Source organism: Diplotaxodon limnothrissa, linkage group LG20 (assembly GCF_057381915.1).
Source record: "Diplotaxodon limnothrissa isolate DT_005_m linkage group LG20, D_limnothrissa_male_GT1.1, whole genome shotgun sequence".
NCBI lineage: Eukaryota > Metazoa > Chordata > Actinopteri > Cichliformes > Cichlidae > Diplotaxodon > Diplotaxodon limnothrissa.
In genome coordinates, this window is record NC_140615.1 from 39,455,450 (window position 1) to 39,473,466 (window position 18,017).

The window sequence follows — 18,017 nt, forward strand, 5'->3', positions numbered from 1 at the left end:
AGCTTCTCAGTTCTCAGTGAAGAACAATGGAACCTCTCTGATTACATCTCCCTGTACAGACAGACAGGGTGTGTGCGTGTGTGCGTTCAGTGGGAGGAAAGGGTGGCAGTTGTAGAGATTGAAGGGAGGGTGGGGGGGGAAGTTTGGACCTCCCCTCTCCGTGTTGTCTCTCAAACAGCCTGGTGGTTCGTCATTGGTTAAATCCTCAAGCCTGTATTTATGCGATTGGTCAGGGCGGGGTATATATACACAGCATGGGTCGGTCAGATCTGGCCACAGGTTTCCAAACTTTCAAAGTGAGCAGACAGCGAGGGAGACGGTGTGTCGGAGGGCCCGAGTGACAGAGTGAAATCAAACTGTGGACAAACCGCAGAAGCAAACAGAAAACCTAGAGTGGACAAAGAAAGCAGCAGAGTCACTGCGGATCGTTTTCAGGGGAAATCCTGCACCACAACGGGTTTGTTTTCTATTCTTGTCTCCCCCTCCTCTCACATCTCGATGCTTTGCTTTGGTATTTGTGCTCTGAGACCAAATTCCTCTGATGCTTCTCTCCTCTGTCGGCTGAAGTATTTTCAGTTTCAGTTTTTGTCCAGAACTTTGCAGACCAACAAACTGAGACAGACATTTGCAGAATTTGACCTGGACTAAACCTTTTCTGGGATGAATTTAACCAAGCCTAGCCTTTCTAGAGTCAGCCAGGTGTCTCTTGGGGGCCCCTGGACTTCAAGGACCCCGAGTCCTGCTTCTGAAATGGGTTTTGAACAGAAGCTCTCTGAGGATTGCAGTTCTCCAGACAGAACTGGGAATATGAGGAGAGGGGAACCAAGGATGTGTTTGACGCACGGTTCAGGGGGACAGAGTCCTGATCTGAACCGGGCTGGAGGCATGTCAGCGGGTGATGGGAAAGCTGCAGGGGCTGAGCAGAGGATTCGCAGGCCAATGAATGCCTTCATGGTCTGGGCTAAAGATGAGAGGAAGCGGCTGGCCCTGCAGAACCCGGACCTACACAACGCTGTGCTCAGCAAGATGCTCGGTAAGACAAACAAAGAGACCAACTCAGTGGAGAGCCAAAGATCTGATCTTTGTAGTCATCAATTTCAGTAAAAGCACCAAAGTGAGGAGTCGTCGTATTGGAAATTTAAATATCTGACCACTTTCATTTTAGCAGTTTTCAGTGTGACACACCAGAAAGATCATCAAACACAGACCATAAATAGCCTCATTTCTGTTCAGGACAAATTAAAAGTCTGATTCCTCAGCTCTACATTACCAAGCCAATATGTATGTTGCTGCATCTGGGCTCATTGCACATGCCATGTTTGCCTCTAAACTCTTTACTGTGAGTTTACTTCAAATGCTGTTAAAATAACCTCCCAAGTAGCTCTTGACATCCATCAGTGTGTAAGACACATCTCCAAAAACAGGACGAACTGAGAGTCAAAGCACTTCATGCATGTCACAGGACATTAAGGTCCTTCTTTGAATGCCTACACGTAGCTGTAGATGGAGCTGCTCAAGGCTGTCAGTGCTGTAGAGTATTTTGACATGTTATAGGCCGAGCAGTAAATAATAAAATGATCTATCAGACTGATTGTAATCTGTTTGACAGTGAGTTGCAAAATGAATTTGAACAGCAGTGCTGTTCTTATATGCCCCCTTTCTCTCATCTAAGAAGACCAAAATATGGTTGAAATTTTTAAAAATATTTAACTCCTCTTCTTGCAGGTCAGTCGTGGAAGGCCCTGAGCGCTGTAGAGAAGCGACCATTCGTAGAGGAAGCAGAGCGTCTTCGTGTCCAACACCTCCAGGATCACCCAAACTACAAGTACCGACCTCGCCGCAAAAAAACCACCAAGAAGCTTAAACGTGTAGAACCCGGGCTTCTGCTGCACAGCTTAGCCCAGGGTGGGGCACCAGGCTTGGGTTTAGGACCTGGTGTCAGTCCTTTGGGTGCAGAAAATGTTACTGGAGGTTCTGCTTACGGGCATCCAGGTGTCCAGCCTCCACATCATCACTCTCATCACCTGCTTCCATCTCTGGGCCATTTCAGGGACCTCCAGGCCTCAGGACACTCAGAGCTAGAAAGCTATGGCTTGCCCACTCCAGAAATGTCCCCACTGGACATTCTGGAAGATGGAGCTGGGGAATCTGTGTTTTTCCCCCAACATATGCAGGAGGAGGGAGGGATGGGAGTTTGGAGTGGGTACCAACACCACCTTCACCATCATAATCAGCATTACACCCACCACTACAACAACCACAGCCACCACAGCTCCATACACGGCCAGGGTTCAGGAATGACTTTAAGCACCAGAATGACTTCTGCTGAATCAAATATGATGTCGAGCATGAGCTCTGTCACTTCACTCAGCTCCAAGCTAAATCTCACGCATGTTTCTGGTCACCAGGTCACTTTAAGAAGTCCCGTAAAGTGCCCGCCACCACTGCCGGATCCTTCCTCCCCAGTTTCATATCACCAACCCTGCAACAGCCTCTCTGAGCCAATAAAATGCCACCAGCCCCCACTGAGCTCTGCTCCTGTTGGTTATTTCAGTCAGCTATATGGAAACGGCACCCCTAAAGCTCCTCATTTCACTTCTTCTCATCTGGGGCAGCTTTCACCTCCTCCTGAAACGACTTCTTCCTGCTCAACCTCATCCATTCCCCCTCCATCCACTTTCCCTCCCTCTGTGAATTTGGATAATTCAAATCTGGATTCCTCTGGCCAGCTGGGGGCTTCGTCTGCTGAATTTTGGGCTGAAGTGGACAGGCATGAATTTGACCAGTATGTAAATGTTCGGAGAAATCGAGATGAGGCTTATGGATTGGGCGGGGAATGTGGTGGTGTGTCCAAGGTTGTGGGTGGCCGTAGTAGCAGTATTGCTGGAAGTAGCAATAATAGTATTGTTAGTAGTGCAGTTAATAGGGATGTTGGTGGTGTGGTGGGTGGCGTTGGTGGGTGTGATGATGGAAGCAGCCCTCTTATATCTGCTCTGTCTGATGCAAGCAGCGCTGTCTATTACAGCACCTGTATCACTGGATAAATACTCTGAAATGTATGATGAGACAACATACAAAGGAAGTATACTGGAAAAACTATTTGGGTCATACTTTATTCAAAGCATTTCAAAGAGCCCTTCACTAGCTTTCAAATCTTTAGGTTTCAGGAACCCTTATGTGTGTTGACATGCCTTTAAGTACCACATGTTCAATGTTCAGTTATTTTAGTTCTTGGTATGTTGTAGAAAAGAAAGCATTTGAAATCAGGAAAATAATCTCAGTTGGGCTTCACAACAATTTCTGTCATATTTTTTGTTGATTGGGAACATGAAAAATTAGCTCAGTGAAACACTTCCAAGATTCATTTACAGTATTTTTCTTAGTGTTGTTGGGAAAGTTAGGGGCAAACACCAACATGTCAGATATCTGTCTAACCTATCAGAATGTTTCACTTTTCAGGCCGTTGTATGTTCCCTGTCGGGAAACATCCCTGTCAGACTCTACTGACATACATGGGTGTGTGCTGATTCCAAGAACACTCTTTCTAACTAGCTTCTCTGATATATCTTTAACTGGGGTTAGTTTAAAACTTTAGCACTGTCTATTTCTGATCACAGGTCATGATTGTATTCACGGCCTTTGCAAGTAATCAGCTCTATTCATACAAAGCAACCTCACACAAACAGATGTTGGAGATCAGTCGCACAGTCATGAACTTTGGGAACATTGGTTTGATGTAGATGTTTACTGTATACTTTTGAAGATGCTATGCTTCTTGACAGGATGTGAAGGAGAAAGTGAAACTATGAAATGTTCTCTATGCACTGGGTTTGATGTCTTGTTTCATATATAGAAGTAAAAATACTCATAATTTGAAATATGTTTTTGTGACTGTTTGTCTTGTTTTTTTCTGTCTTCTTTACTGAATCTTATTTTTCTTAAAGGAAAAAAAGAAATTATATTTTCTTGCTGAGAGTTTGATGAGTTGATTGATATAATTCTAATATTCATGTGTTCAGTGCTGGAGTTAATTAGCCCAGCTAAGCATAAGAACAAGAAAGCGTTGTGTTCGTCAGAAAGTGTGATAAATATATTTATTCTGTTACATGCGTCTGATCTGGGGTTGTTGGTTTTTTTTAATTTAAACTATGAAAAGAACTATAAAATGTTAATGTAATGTATCATAGGGCATCTGCTTGTCATATATTTTCCCCTGTCCCTGCCTGACACCCTCTGTTCCTCTTCCTATCATGTTCTTACCTAGCAGGGCTTGCTCTGTTTTATTTGTGTGTTTTTTCTGTTTTGAAGCAAAGAGAAATCTTTGTTATGTAATATTTCATGTATAAATCGAATAATTGCTCATGTAAAGGTGCCGGCAGATCTTTTGGTGAGTTCAGTTTTTGCCCACTCAGAGCCGTTGCAAACCTGACACAAAGAGATGATGCATGTGTGAACTGTGTAACCTTCATTTCAAAAGTGTTGGAGAAGTGCTTTTCCACTGAACTTTGTTTGCCATTCATCTATTATGAACTTATAAAGTGATGATGTCCTATAGATGTTACGTTTTGCTAAATGAGTAACTTATCCTGCCAACATTTAAATGAACATAAATTAGTGGTTTTGTTCCTACTGAGAAAATGAAAAATCATCACCCACTCTGTATGTTTACATAGCATCGTTTTGTATACAGTGGAAACAAAAACCAGAAGTCTCTTCTCAAAGGGCTCACATCTGTTCTGCATCAGTCCTAAAGACAATGCCGTTTTTTCTTTTCTCTACATGAAACTGAAGGACAGCGTCAAGGATATGTACAGTGAAAACAGTTAAATTCACCACACTGATCCCTATGGCCTTTTCCAAATATTTTCTATTAGAGGATAAGCCCCAAGGAAGCTAAATATTAAAAAATAAAATAATAAAAGCCGTGTACATCTGCATTTGACATTCTTTCGTGTTGACACCAAACAGAGCTGTGTTTCCATTTTAATTTACTGTGACACACAAAGACATCAGAGAGATGGGTGTTTTTTGGAGCCGTGCAGTAACTCTGGGGCTTTTGGTAATAATTATCTCAAGGAAAAAAAGAAACACCCAAGATTTTTGGGATTAATACAAAACACATTTTCTCAGCAGACACATAACAAAAAATTAAAACCAGGATTTTCCCACCACTGTCACTGTGCCTGACAGCGAGCGTAGAAAAGGGTTTTGTTTGTGTTTATGTATTTGAAAAATGTGCAATGGGTGTAAACAGATCTGTTAAGTCTTTTAATATAATGTCACAAAATAAACACTTCCAAGTTTGCACTCTGGACATTTACAGGTTTTTCTCTGTGGCTAAAGCTGGCTGGATTAATTCTTTGGAAACTTAGTATTTTGAATTTTTGGTCAACTTTTTGCTCCTGCATATCAAAAGAGACAAAAAACAGCACAATTGGTGCGTCCTCTGTGTTTTCAGTGCATTTACATAGTTTGAGACAAAGAGTCACGTCTGTGTTTTCCTGTGTGATCAGCTCTGATTCTGTCCTCTCTAGGTTTCGTTAAGACATTAGAAAATATTGGCTTGGCACAACAGTTTCCCCTTGAACAAAACCACAAACAAAACTTTCAGAACAAGGAAAAGCTGTTTTCTTTGTTTCAGACTTCTTTTACTCCCCCCCAGCACCTCACTCACTGTCATCTTCTCTCATTTCACTTCTCTCTGTCTCAGCTTTTATTCTTTGCAATCTTTTGTCACCTTTCCCCTTCTTTTTTGTTTCTCACCATTTTTATTCATTCTGTGGCGTCTTTTTGCTCCTTCATGCCATCTCTTGCTGTTTAGTACTCCTTGCTTTCGTCTTATGAGCGCATTTGTTTCTATTTTCCATCTAGTGTTGCTTTTGTCTATCTTTCTAAACAGTCCCCGTATTTTATCGCTTCTTTTCCTTTTATCCTTACATGTGCATGTCCTCAATCATTCCTTAAATTATTTTTACTTTTAGATGTATTTAATATTTAGGTCATACAGTCGAGTAAATGTGCTAAAACTTTGTTCTGATCTATTCTTCCTTTTCCCCCTTTTTTTCCCATCCTTCCTTTTTTGTCGTTTTTCTTCCTTCTCACAATTCTTTCACATATTCTTTATATTTTGTAAAAAAATCATAATATCTTCTTTTATATTTTTTATTAAGTGTTTAATTGGCTGCTCTCCTTTCTTTCTCGCCCTTCAGGCCTCCCTGTATGACCCACTATTTGCCCTGTTCTTCTTTCTCCTCACTCTGTTATTAACATTTCCATGAGAGTCATTTATCCTCTGGTTGGAGAGCAGAGAGCTATAACGTAACTGGGCTGTAAAAACCAAAGTTGCATGTGGTAAGTGTGTGTATGTTTTCCTACCCCAGGTCAAGTATTCAGTAAATGTGTGTCAGTGGTGCTCGCTGAGGTAACTGACAGGAATGTTAGCAGCAAGAAGGAAACACTACGGAAGTTTGAGATGTTCGGAAAGGGAGTATGAAGAGAGAGAGAGAGGAAGAGTTGTATATTTTTGTGACAACACCTCACCCGGCAGCGCGATAGGCTGAATGGAAAAGATAACACGAGGCTGAATTCCCTTTTAGACTGCTGGAAAGCGCCACATAGGAGGTGTGTATGTGGTGTGAGTGTGTGTCTGGCTGTAGTTACATGCTTACATATTACAGATTTGGTGTGCTGAACCAGCACAGAGCGCCAAGATAACTATAAACATGTTTCACAATTTATAAAATATAAATTAAATAAAGAGAAAGTAAATACATGTTTTAAAAGAAATGGCATATTTGGAGAATACTGTGAAAAAGTCTTTGGCAGTAAAAATATTAAAAATCAATGAGAAGGAGGGAGGTGCTGAGGCAAAAAGTGGAAACACAGACACGGGAAAAATCAAAGAATCCGAAAACTGGGAGTAAAAGTAAACGAAAGAAGGAATCTGTGGATTACACACTTCAGAGAGACAAGGCAGAAGAAGAGGGAGAGGGATTTTCCCATCTGTTTCTGTGGTGTTTTATTGGCCACATGTGGTTATACTGTCAGATCAGTCACCACAACTACACACACTGCATGTGTGTGTGTGATCTGAAATGACAGTGTGTGTTTGTGAGTTTCTTTGTTCAAACTATGTTGTTGTGAAGAAGTTTGTGCTGTGTTAAATAGGAATTAATAACATAAAATCTGGAGACTCAGTCGTGTGTGTCTGTACTTTATGTGCACATGTGTGTTTTTGATCTCTTTAAACTTTTGAATTCATCAAACTTTGGATTTCTCAAAGAGTTATCAAAGAGTTTGTATTTGATGTGTGGAGCTGAAAGCAGCACGCCCCCGTAACAGTAACATGATGTCTGCAGTGCTGAGCTTTGGGGATCCATTCATCTGTGACAGTCCTAACCGCCGTATTACAGTTTCACCATCATGACTAAAGTTCTTACTCAGAATTAGGACGATGGCCACCACTGTTATAGGAATGTATTCACTGCACTGAACTATCATCATCTCAATGTAGCCATCAGATTCTTATCATACAGTATTTTGTAATTTTCTTTTTGAGTTAGAAACAAATACATTAAAAAATTAGTTGCACTTTAGTTTTTTCACCATAATTTCATTTTAATTTAACTATAATGGATGGTAAAATTCAAACTTGCTTTTGTTCACTCCATAGTAATAATTTGAGATTCCCATCCTTCCGTCTGTTTTCCGCTGCTTTCCCAGGCCAGGCCTCTTTTCTAGCGCTCGCTGGGCTCATGTAATCTCTTCAGCATGTCCTGGTGTCATGGTCCGCGGATCGGTGTCTGAGGAGCGGTGGGGATGCCCACGCCTAAGGGTGTGGCTGTGGCCTTCACACCTGCACCCCATTCCAGGCGATCAGCACGGCCAGCTGCTCCATGCCAATCCGTTAGTCACCATTCAGTGGTAACTTGGCCCCTCGCGAAGGTTGATGTGGAATTTCTGGTTTCTATGAACTGTGTTAATCCTGTTACTGTGTGCTCAGGTTATTGTCCAGGGTGTTCAAGTCTTCACCTGCCTGCCCTCCCGCCCGCTTGGAGTTCAGATAAACCACCTGTCATCATCCTCTCCGTCTCCGTGGAATCCTCTCCCGCGGACACTCTCCCCTCCCTCCTGCTAGGATATGCCCGAAACACCTGAGCTATTGGGCATCCAGGAGACATCAACTAGCTCCTTTCAGTTTGGAGCAGCAGTGGCTCTACTCTGAGCCTCTCACCCTATGGGGGTGTCCAAATTCATGGGCTGCATCCTCCTGAGGACGCATTTGTAGACCGATTACTTCACAACGATGCGACTAAGGCTGTCCAAATTTGTAGACTCCTCCTAATGCAGCCGACAAATGCGTCCTCCTTTTCCCCTAATTTGAAGGATGGGTTGGATGTATCCTTTGTGGTCCAACCTATCCCAGAATTCATAGCGCGGCCCAGCCAACTCCAGTTTCCAACAATGGTGGCCGCTACTCAGTTTGAATATTACTCTTATTAATCTTTCTGGGTCACAAAATAAACTTCTAAATAAATATCTGCTCGGTTTATCAAGACATCAGATGTTTGCAAAAGTGCTCCGATGTTTTCAGAGAAGTCTGTTACCCACCAGCTCGATAGCTTACTGGGAGCTCGAGGGTCACTCGAGCCGGCGAGAGCAGCGGACTCCCGGCTTCATCGTTTTCAAATCTCCCCGCGGTCTTTCGCTACTAAACATGATATATATGTCACTTAGATAACTTAAAAATGTTACTGTTTGGCTTTTTTCAGTGTTTTATTTGTTCCTGAGTAAATCGGTTTGGCTGAGATTAAAGTTATTAGATTAGATTAAATAAAACATTATTAATCCATCGGGTGGGTTCCTCCGGGGTTTTCACGCAGCTGAATAAATGTCAAACAGAAAACTGATTAAACAGAAGTGTGAGATGGTCGAGAATTTACACCAGTATCCTGTTAGATTCTAGATAGCAAAGAGCAGACGGCTGAGTTTATTAAACTCCACCGAGACAGCGTTGACGCAGATCTGAAGGTTAGACCGTCCCATTTCACAGCCTCGTACTTCTGACCTACTCGGCCTTCGAAGGACCCTAACCCACATAGACCACGAAGGACAGGTCCTCAGGAGAACACAGCCTATGAATTTGGACACCCCTTATCTCTAGAGGAGAGCCCAGCGACCATTTGATTTCTTGTTTCTCTCCTTTTTTACGCTTGGTATCTTTGATCTTATTTTTTCAGTCACCAATTCCAACCCCAAACTCACCTGTGAAAACACAGAGACCGATCCATACTTTTTATGGTAGTGTTCACAGGGACACAAAAACTGCAGTTATAGAATCACCAGGTTTGAAAAGTTTCATTAATTCATTTACGATAAAGAGTAGATTCGTCTGTCACTACACACAGTCAAACCTAACATGAACGTCGTTTCTCCACACCTTTGGTGCTGCAGGAGCTCCCACATTTCTTTATTGAGAGAACAAAGGTGGCTTCTGAACAATACAATACAAACAGCCTGCTGCACTGAGCCTAACATCACTGTAATGATGTCATGATGAGGTGTGTGCGTATGTGCTTTCTCTCTGCTGCAGGATATCAGGCTCTCTCTTAAAGACCCCACAACTTCCTGTTTCCTGCTTCTGTAGGAAGTAGCCCTGCAGTCACGTCCTGTGTGAGGAACTGCTGGAGAAGCAGTTTTCTGCAGGAACAGCTTTCCGAGGCTATGAGGACACAAACAGTCTATGTCCAACAGGAGCAGTGAAAGAAACCTTCAAGCACTTTTACAGATTGAGGAGAAAGAAAGCTTTTAAAGTTCAGAACATGGAAGAAGTTCATGAGTGAGATCCCAAGAACAGTAAGGATCACTCTAGCGTCTGTGTCAAACATTTTCCTATTAGGGAGGAAACTGAATTGTTTTTGTGGGCTGTAACCTGGTGACAGCTCTTCTATTTCCACAGCTCACAGGAAACAAAGCATGACCTTTGACACCAGGGTCTAACTGACAGGGATTTATTTAGTATTTTTCTGTGCACCTCTTCCTCATCTTGGATTCCCTTTAATCTTTATTTTCATATCTTACTCTTCTTATCCTTTCTGCTTGTCCTTTGTCTTCTTCATCTATTCTCTCCAGGCTCATTTGTTATTCTCTTGTTTTTGCAGTAATCGCTCACTCCCTTTCTGCTACCTTATTATAGTGCAAAGACACAACATGATGGTTGAGGAGAGATGGCTAGTATGCAGTCTCTGCTCAGAAGCATCTGTAGTGTTTAGTTTAGTTAGACATGTGAAAAGGTTTTTTTCCCCTCCTCCTTCTCCTCCCTCAGTGGGAGCCAAGGTGTGGGTGTCAAACCTCTGAGGTCAGCTGGTTTGGTGGCCTTGGCTTTGAACGCCTTGTGGGTTCAGATCCTGGACAGGCTTAACCGCTAAACTGGACCGAACCTATTTATCACTATGGAAACGGTCACAGCAGCCAATCATAAAGCCAGAATCTGAGTCAGCATAAAATCTAGAGAAAAGCTTGTGTTTTATTCTATTCTGGTCATTTATCTAAATCTGTTTCTGTTCTTGTGTAAACATCTGTGGCTCGTCTGAGATCAGCATTTTATTTTGAAACAGAAAAACAGCAAAACTCCCTGTAACCTATAACCTGATGTGAAAGTAACACGCAAATAAAAGCGTGGAAAAGGTGTGTGTTCCTTCCATCAGTGATGTGCTAATTTATGTAACGTAGGAATTTAATTTAACACTAGCATCCCCAGGCTTCTACCTTTCTACCTATAAAACCCGAGAGCAGTCAAATGGTGGAAGTGGAAGCTAAATTGGCTAAATTGACCGCGGAGTCATCATTTTGCGTTTCTACCTTTAAAAGCCGGAGAGCAGTCAGTCAAATGCTGGAGTCGTTCATATGTATATTAGGTCGTTACCTAGGAATTCTGGAGGGAGGGGAGTGGGGGTGAGTGATTGAGGGGGTGGGGGAGTGGAGTGTTTCAGTTTGCCATCTTAGGGAGAAATCAACACATGTCCTTTGTATGTCCTTTGTTGCTGACATTTATTGATGAAAACAGTACAAAAAACCAACCATTTGTACACATATTTACAAATAATGATAAAAAGTGAGTGAGTACATTTCAACATTTTCAGCAATCACTCACAATCCTGGCACTGCCACGGTATCTGTCGTCTGCATTTACCACATGTGTACCTGTAGCAGTGAACACATCGCACAGTGGCCTGATTTTTTTTGCATCTGTGTACTTGGATTTTAGGTCGCAAGCCACCCAAAACTTGCTCCATGCACCACTCAGCAGGCCATTTGTAAATATGTGTACAAATGGTTGGTTTTTTGTACTGTTTTTATCAATAAATGTCAGCAACAAAGGACATACACCCATGTGTGTTGATTTCTCCCTAAGATGGCAAACTGAAACACTCCAAGTTGGTGACTTTTGGAGATTTGTTTCCCTGGATGATTGAGAATGCATCAAGATGAAACACAAAAGGAAGCTCACCGCTTTTAGCAGCTCCCCCACCCCCTCAATCACTCACTGAGTGATTGAGGGGGTGGGGGAGTGGAGTGTTTCAGTGTTTCAGTTTGCCATCTTAGGGAGAAATCAACACATGTCCTTTGTATGTCCTTTGTTGCTGACATTTATTGATAAAAACAGTACAAAAAACCAACCATTTGTACACATATTTACAAATGGCCTGCTGAGTGGTGCATGGAGCATGTTCATTGGTTCATGGACCTCCCTGAACTAATGGCATTTATGGCAGCAACAAAAGCGGTGAGCTTCCTTTTGTGTTTCATCTTGATGCATTCTCAATCATCCAGGGAAACAAATCTCCAAAAGTCACCAACTTGGAGTGTTTCAGTTTGCCATCTTAGGGAGAAATCAACACACATGGGTGTATGTCCTTTGTTGCTGACATTTATTGATGAAAACAGTACAAAAAACCAACCATTTGTACACATATTTACAAATGGCCTGCTGAGTGGTGCATGGAGCATGTTCATTGGTTCATGGACCTCCCTGAACTAATGGCATTTATTGCAATTGTCATCTTGCGGGGGGTTTACAGGGTTCCATCGGTAAATGACTGCTGGTCAGCAAACCTGGGAAACCCACAGATAATTGGAACTATGGCACGAAACCGCTTCCAAGACATCATGCAACACTCCACTCCCCCACCCCCTCAATCACTCACCCCCACTCCCCTCCCTCCAGAATTCCTAGGTAACGACCTAATATACATATGAACGACTCCAGCATTTGACTGACTGCTCTCCGGCTTTTAAAGGTAGAAACGCAAAATGATGACTCCGCAGGGGTCTAAGGTAGAAAACCAAAATGACTGCTCTCCGGGGGTCTAAGTGTTAATTCAATTCCGTTTTATTCATACAGCGCCAAATCACAACAACAGTTGCCTCAAGGCGCTTTATATTGTAAGGTAGACCCTACAATAATACATACAGAGAAAACCAAACAATCATATGACCCCCTATGAGCAAGCACTTTGGCGACAGTGGGAAGGAAAAACTCCCTTTTAACAGGAAGAAACCTCCGGCAGAACTAGGCTCAGGGAGGGGCGGGGCCATCTGCTGCGACCGGTTGGGTGAGAGAAGGAAGACAGGATAGAAGATGTGCTGTGGAAGAGAGACAGAGGTTAACCCTTTCATGCATGAATTAGGACAACCTCAATCTGGAATCTGAAATATTTTTAATTCATGTTTAGGCATGAAAAAAAGATTTTTGAACTTAATTTCTTTAAACATGTACTTTTCAAAGAGTTTTTTACATGTCCACTTAGGTAGACAATTGATGTGTATGGAGTGACACAAGTATACCTCTGACACTGACACAAATGCAAGAAAACAGCCAGTGAATAGCTGTCCACTATAGTGACCACTATGCGTAATAACAAGTATGATCCAATGCAGAGAGTGTTAACACATAGTGAGTGAGAAAAGTGACTGAAGAAGAATGGGAACAATTTTAAATGACAGTCTCACAAGGATGATCACAAAAATTCATGTCCAGTGGAAAACATCAACAACATTACGCAAGACGTCTGCATAAAAATACAAATCTGGTTACATTTGAACAATATGCCACATAAATGTTATTTAATGTTATCTGTCATTGTTGATATGAAAAACCTTTATTCACAAAATAATACTTTTGCTGACTTACAATTGGTGTAAGAAGGGTCATATAAATTTAATTATTGTACCAAAAATCTATTATTGAAACCGCACTGAGGTATTTTTCTCATTATTATTATTATTATTTTGTTATCTCAATTCAAGGCCATTATTTGCTTTCATTTGCTTATTGTCCTCGTCTTCTTCTGTGTCTACTTAGAAAACTGTTAACACCAAAGACTGAACAGTTAAAGAGCCAAAGACAGTGGGAAAAGCTACATGAAAATGGCCAAAATGAAAGAGCATGTGTGAGAACAGATGAAGACATTTTTAGGGACTGAAGGCTCTCATACATCTATTTTTTTTTCACCCATGACAAAAAGTAGCCAGGCTATTTGGGGATAAATGTCTCCAAAACTTTCAGTTATAATTGAGCCTATTTATCTTTCTGGCTCCCCTGGTTTTCCTAAACCTAGATGCATGTCTAAACACCGGGTTTATGAAAGCAGCGTTGATGTGGAAATCTCCTAAAATTAAATGGAATTTCAGCCCATTTTTATATATTTGTCTGTTGTTGGTTTTGTCCGCAGTGCTGTCACTATAACAGGCACTGACGCCGCGTGGGAGTGTGTGTGTGTGTGTGTGTGTGTGTGTGTGTGTGTGTGTGTCGTGGTGACCCAGTGTGACGCCGTAGTAAGCACTGCACATGGCTGCCAGCAGACAGACAGAAAAGAAGTGTGGGAAAGAAAAGACAAAATTATGTAGGGAAAGTATTGGAGAAAATGGGCTGAGAGGAGAAAGATGTTTATTACTTCCAAGCTTGGACTACTGTAATTCATTATTATCACTGTTGCCTAAGACCTCCCTTCATTGGCTTCCTGTTGAATCCAGAATTCAAAATCCTGCTCCTCACATACAAGGTCTTAGATAATCAGGCCCCATCTTATCTTAATGACCTTGTAGTATTATATCAGCCTATTATAGCACTTCACTCTCACACTGCAGGCCTACTTGTTGTTCCTAGAGTATTTAAAAGTAGAATGGGAGGCAGAGCCTTCAGTTTTCAGGCCCCTCTTCTGTGGAGCCAGATTACAGTTTTGTCATGGTCCTGGGTCGGTGTCCCAGTGTTTTGTGTATTGCTATTTAATGATTTCTTTGTGGTTTGAGATTTCTAGTGTTTATCTCTACTTTTAAGATTAGGCTTCAAACTTTCATATAATGAGGCCTGGGTTAAGGATGCCTTGTTGATGCCAGAGATCAGCAGAGAATGGCCACTGCTTCAAGTGATAGGAAAGCTAAACTTAAATAATCAATCAGTACAACTAAAGTATGAGAAAAAGCATCTGTGAACACAGAACATGTCAAACACTGAAGTGGATATTCAACAGCAGCAGATGACCAAAAGCAAGTGCACTGAGGTACAGAGATGAGTCCACTGTCAGAGGCCATAAGAAGATCATTTGTAACCTTCACTAAAGCTGTTTCTGTGCTGTGCTGAGCCTTGAAACCTGACTTAAACTCTTCAAATAAACCATTCCTCTGCAGATGATCTGTTAGCTGTTTGACAACTACTCTTTCAAGGACTTTAGATATGAAAGGAAGGTTGGAGATTGGCCTATAATTAGCTAAGACTGCTGGGTCTAGAGATGGCTTTTTGAGTAAAGGTTTAACTACAGCTAGCTTGAAGGCCTGTGGTACATAGCCGATCATTAGAGATAGGGTGATCATATTTAAGATCGAAGAATTAATTAATGGCAGGACTTCTTTGAGCAAGTTTGTAGGAATGGGGTCTAAAAGACACGTTGATGGTTTGGAGGAAGTAATTATTGAAGTTAACTCAGAAAGATCAATTAGAGAAAAAGAGTCTAACTTAACATCAATGGTACTAAGAGTAGCTGTAGATAATATTACATCTGTGGGATGATTACTGGTAATTTTTTCTCTAATGATAAAAATTTTATCTGTGAAGAAGTTCATGAAGTCATTACTAGTTAACGTTAAAGGGATTGTTGGCTCAAAAGAGCTCTGACTGTTTGTCAGCCTGGCTACAGAGCTGAAGAGAAACCTGGGGTTGTTCTTATTTTCTTCAATCAGTGATGAGTAGTAAGATGTTCTGGCTTTGCGGAGGGCTTTCTTATAAAGCAGCAAACTATTTCTCCAGGCTAAATGATGATCCTCTAAATTTGTGACACGCCATTTCCTCTCCAGATTACGAGTCATCTGCTTTAGGGTACGTGTTTGAGAATTATACCACGGAGTCAGGTACTTCTGATTAGAGACCTTAGTTTTCACAGGAGCTACAGTATCCAGAGTCGTACGTAGTGAGGAGGTGAAATTATTAACAAGATAATCGACCTCTGTTGGGGTAGCGTTCAGATAGCTGCTCTGCTCTGTGTTGGTACAGGGCATTGAAGATGATAACAGTGGGTGGATTATATTCTTAAACTTAGTTACAGCGCTTTCAGAAAGACATCTACTTTGATAAAGTCTACTCTCCACCGCTGTGTAATCAATTATTGTAAATGTAAATGTTATCAGGAAATGATCAGACAGGAGAGGGTTTTCAGGAAACACTGTTAAATGTTCAGTTTCTATGCCATATGTTAAAACAAGATCTAGAGTGTGATTAAAGTGGTGGGTGGGTTCTTTTACATTTTGAGAGAAACCAATTGAGTCTAATAACAAATTAAATGCCATGTTGAGGCTGTCATTTTTAGCATCTACATGGCTGTTAAAATCACCCACAATAATTATTTTATCTGAGCTCAGAACTAAATTAGATATAAAGTCTGAGAAATCAGAGAGAAACTCTGTGTAAGGCCCAGGTGGACGATAGATGATAACAAGTAAGACTGGTTTCTGAGTTTCACAGCTGGGGTGGACGAGGCTGAGCATCAGGCTTCCAAATGAATTAAAAGTCTGTCTTGGTCTTTCATTAATTAATAGGCTGGTGTGAAAAATTGCTGCCACACCTCCCCCTCGGCCTGTGCTTCGAGGTTTCTGGCAGTTAGAATGACTCGGGGGTGTTGATTCATTTAAACTAACATAATCATCCGGCTGCAACCAGGTTTCTGTAAGGCAGAGCAAATCTATTTGTTGATCAATTATTGAGTCATGTACTAACCGAGACATGGAGGACAGAGACCTAATATTTAATAATCCACATTTCACTGTTTTACTCTTTAGTTCAGATGTGCATACTGTATTGTTCTTTAAGATTCCAGCGGTCCCAGATCCAGCTGTACACACTGGAATACTCTCCCATGTTGCTTGTCTGTGTTTTATTGTGTTATGGTGTGGTATCTGTGCATTCCTGGATTATCCTTTTGTGTTACACATCTCACTTTTTTTTTGTCCCTTGCTACCTAGCCTGACATGTCGCCCCAATGTGATGTTTGTGTATTGTATGTACGGTTGCCAAGGTCTGTCATCTCGGTTGTGGGCAATTGCAACTGACAAATAAAGGCTCTCTCATCTCATCATCTTTTTGCTGGTTTTAAGTTTGTTTTTTCTCTATGGCTAAATTACCTCCTCAGCATATCTTGAAGTTCTGCAGAGGCCTGGTAATGAACTAATCATTTGATTCAGGTGTGTTTACCCAGGGTGATATCTAAAACCTGCAGGACACTGGCCCTCGAGTCCTGGAGTTGGACACCCCTGCCGTAGGTTATATACAGAGCTGTTAGTGTTGTCATTATGTTGAAGATTGTGCAACTGCATAGAGGTAATTTGGGATAAAAATCATTAATTCCTTCCAACTGGAATATCCAAATCCGTAATCTGTTGTACAGCATCCAAATACTCAATATTCCAACTATTGAATATATAACTGGAAAGGAAAATGCTTATTAACTTGTAAAGTGAAACCATGATGCATTTAAGGTAACCCCTTTTCATTTTTATTTAAGAAGAGAATTTGTTCCACTGTGCAATGATTGAGTCTGTTTGTTTTCTTGGAGATAATTTCTCATGCCTTTTAAGAAAATCCTCTCAAATGGAACAGAATAGGCTGGAGCGCACAGAAACTGGTAGAGATGCAAGTATATGGCCTTCCTGGGTCCGCTAAAAAGAATAAACAAATTAAATTGCTGCACATTTTGTAGAATAACATTTTAAGATTTTAAAAATACATATTTTTATTATATTACATTTAACTCAAATGGAAGTCTTTCTTAAGTTCTTATATGTATATTATGAAAAGCAGATTTTTCTTTTGTTCAGACATTTTAAGTTTTTCACATTTTCAGATAAATTAAACACACAAAGCAAAAGCAAACAACAAAAACAGTAAGCTGAAAACCCCACTGGATTGACCAAAACTCAAAATACACCCACACGACAGCACCTCCTCTCTTCCTCGCTGGCTCCATATCTCCCAGTAGAATGATCATTGGTTTGCTGTCTCTCACCATCAAAGCTCTCTATAAATCCCGGGAATGATTCACTTCCTTATAAACCACTGAATCAGTTGCATTGCAAATGAAGCTTTGAACATCACTGATCACGTGACTCAGGCCAAATGAATCAAGCCTCAACACAGTACTTCTGAAGCAATGTTTTGGGTTTTTTGACACACGTGCCGGAGTCTCAGCTTCAAGCGGGCCATCACTATAAATCACTAATATTTAGCAGATTTAAATTTCCCATTTGAAATGATTATTTCCTTTTTTGTGGTTTCCAATGTTTTCTTTTGTAATTCCTGTGTGGTGAAATATCATCCACCTAGGAAGTGAGTTGTCAGGGTCCTGGGTCTGAGTGACCCAGGGTCCCTGAGCAGTTATGGACTTGTATTATATTATATGTGTATTCTTGGTGTTGCTGTCCCTCATTCCCTCTGCAGGGATGTGTGTGCGTGTGTGTGTGTGCAGATGCAG

General features: G+C 41.3%; 1 protein-coding gene across 1 annotated transcript; it reads left to right on the plus strand.

The window, feature by feature from the left end:
• Positions 1-287: 287 nt before the first annotated feature.
• sox18 (SRY-box transcription factor 18) lies at positions 288-3,824 on the plus strand. The gene is made up of 2 exons (XM_085344058.1): positions 288-1,033; positions 1,726-3,824. The coding sequence occupies exons 1-2, from the start codon at positions 661-663 to the stop codon at positions 3,042-3,044; spliced, it is 1,692 nt and encodes a 563-aa protein (XP_085200184.1). The 5' UTR covers positions 288-660; the 3' UTR covers positions 3,045-3,824.
• The last annotated feature ends 14,193 nt before the right edge of the window (positions 3,825-18,017 follow it).

Excerpts from the sequence above, each read along its gene's own strand:
- sox18 (XM_085344058.1), top strand. The coding sequence starts at position 661 with ATGAATTTAACCAAGCCTAGCCTTTCTAGAGTCAGCCAGGTGTCTCTT. Across the intron at positions 1,034-1,725 it reads TGTGCTCAGCAAGATGCTCG|GTCAGTCGTGGAAGGCCCTG; the intron begins GTAAGACAAACA and ends CTCTTCTTGCAG.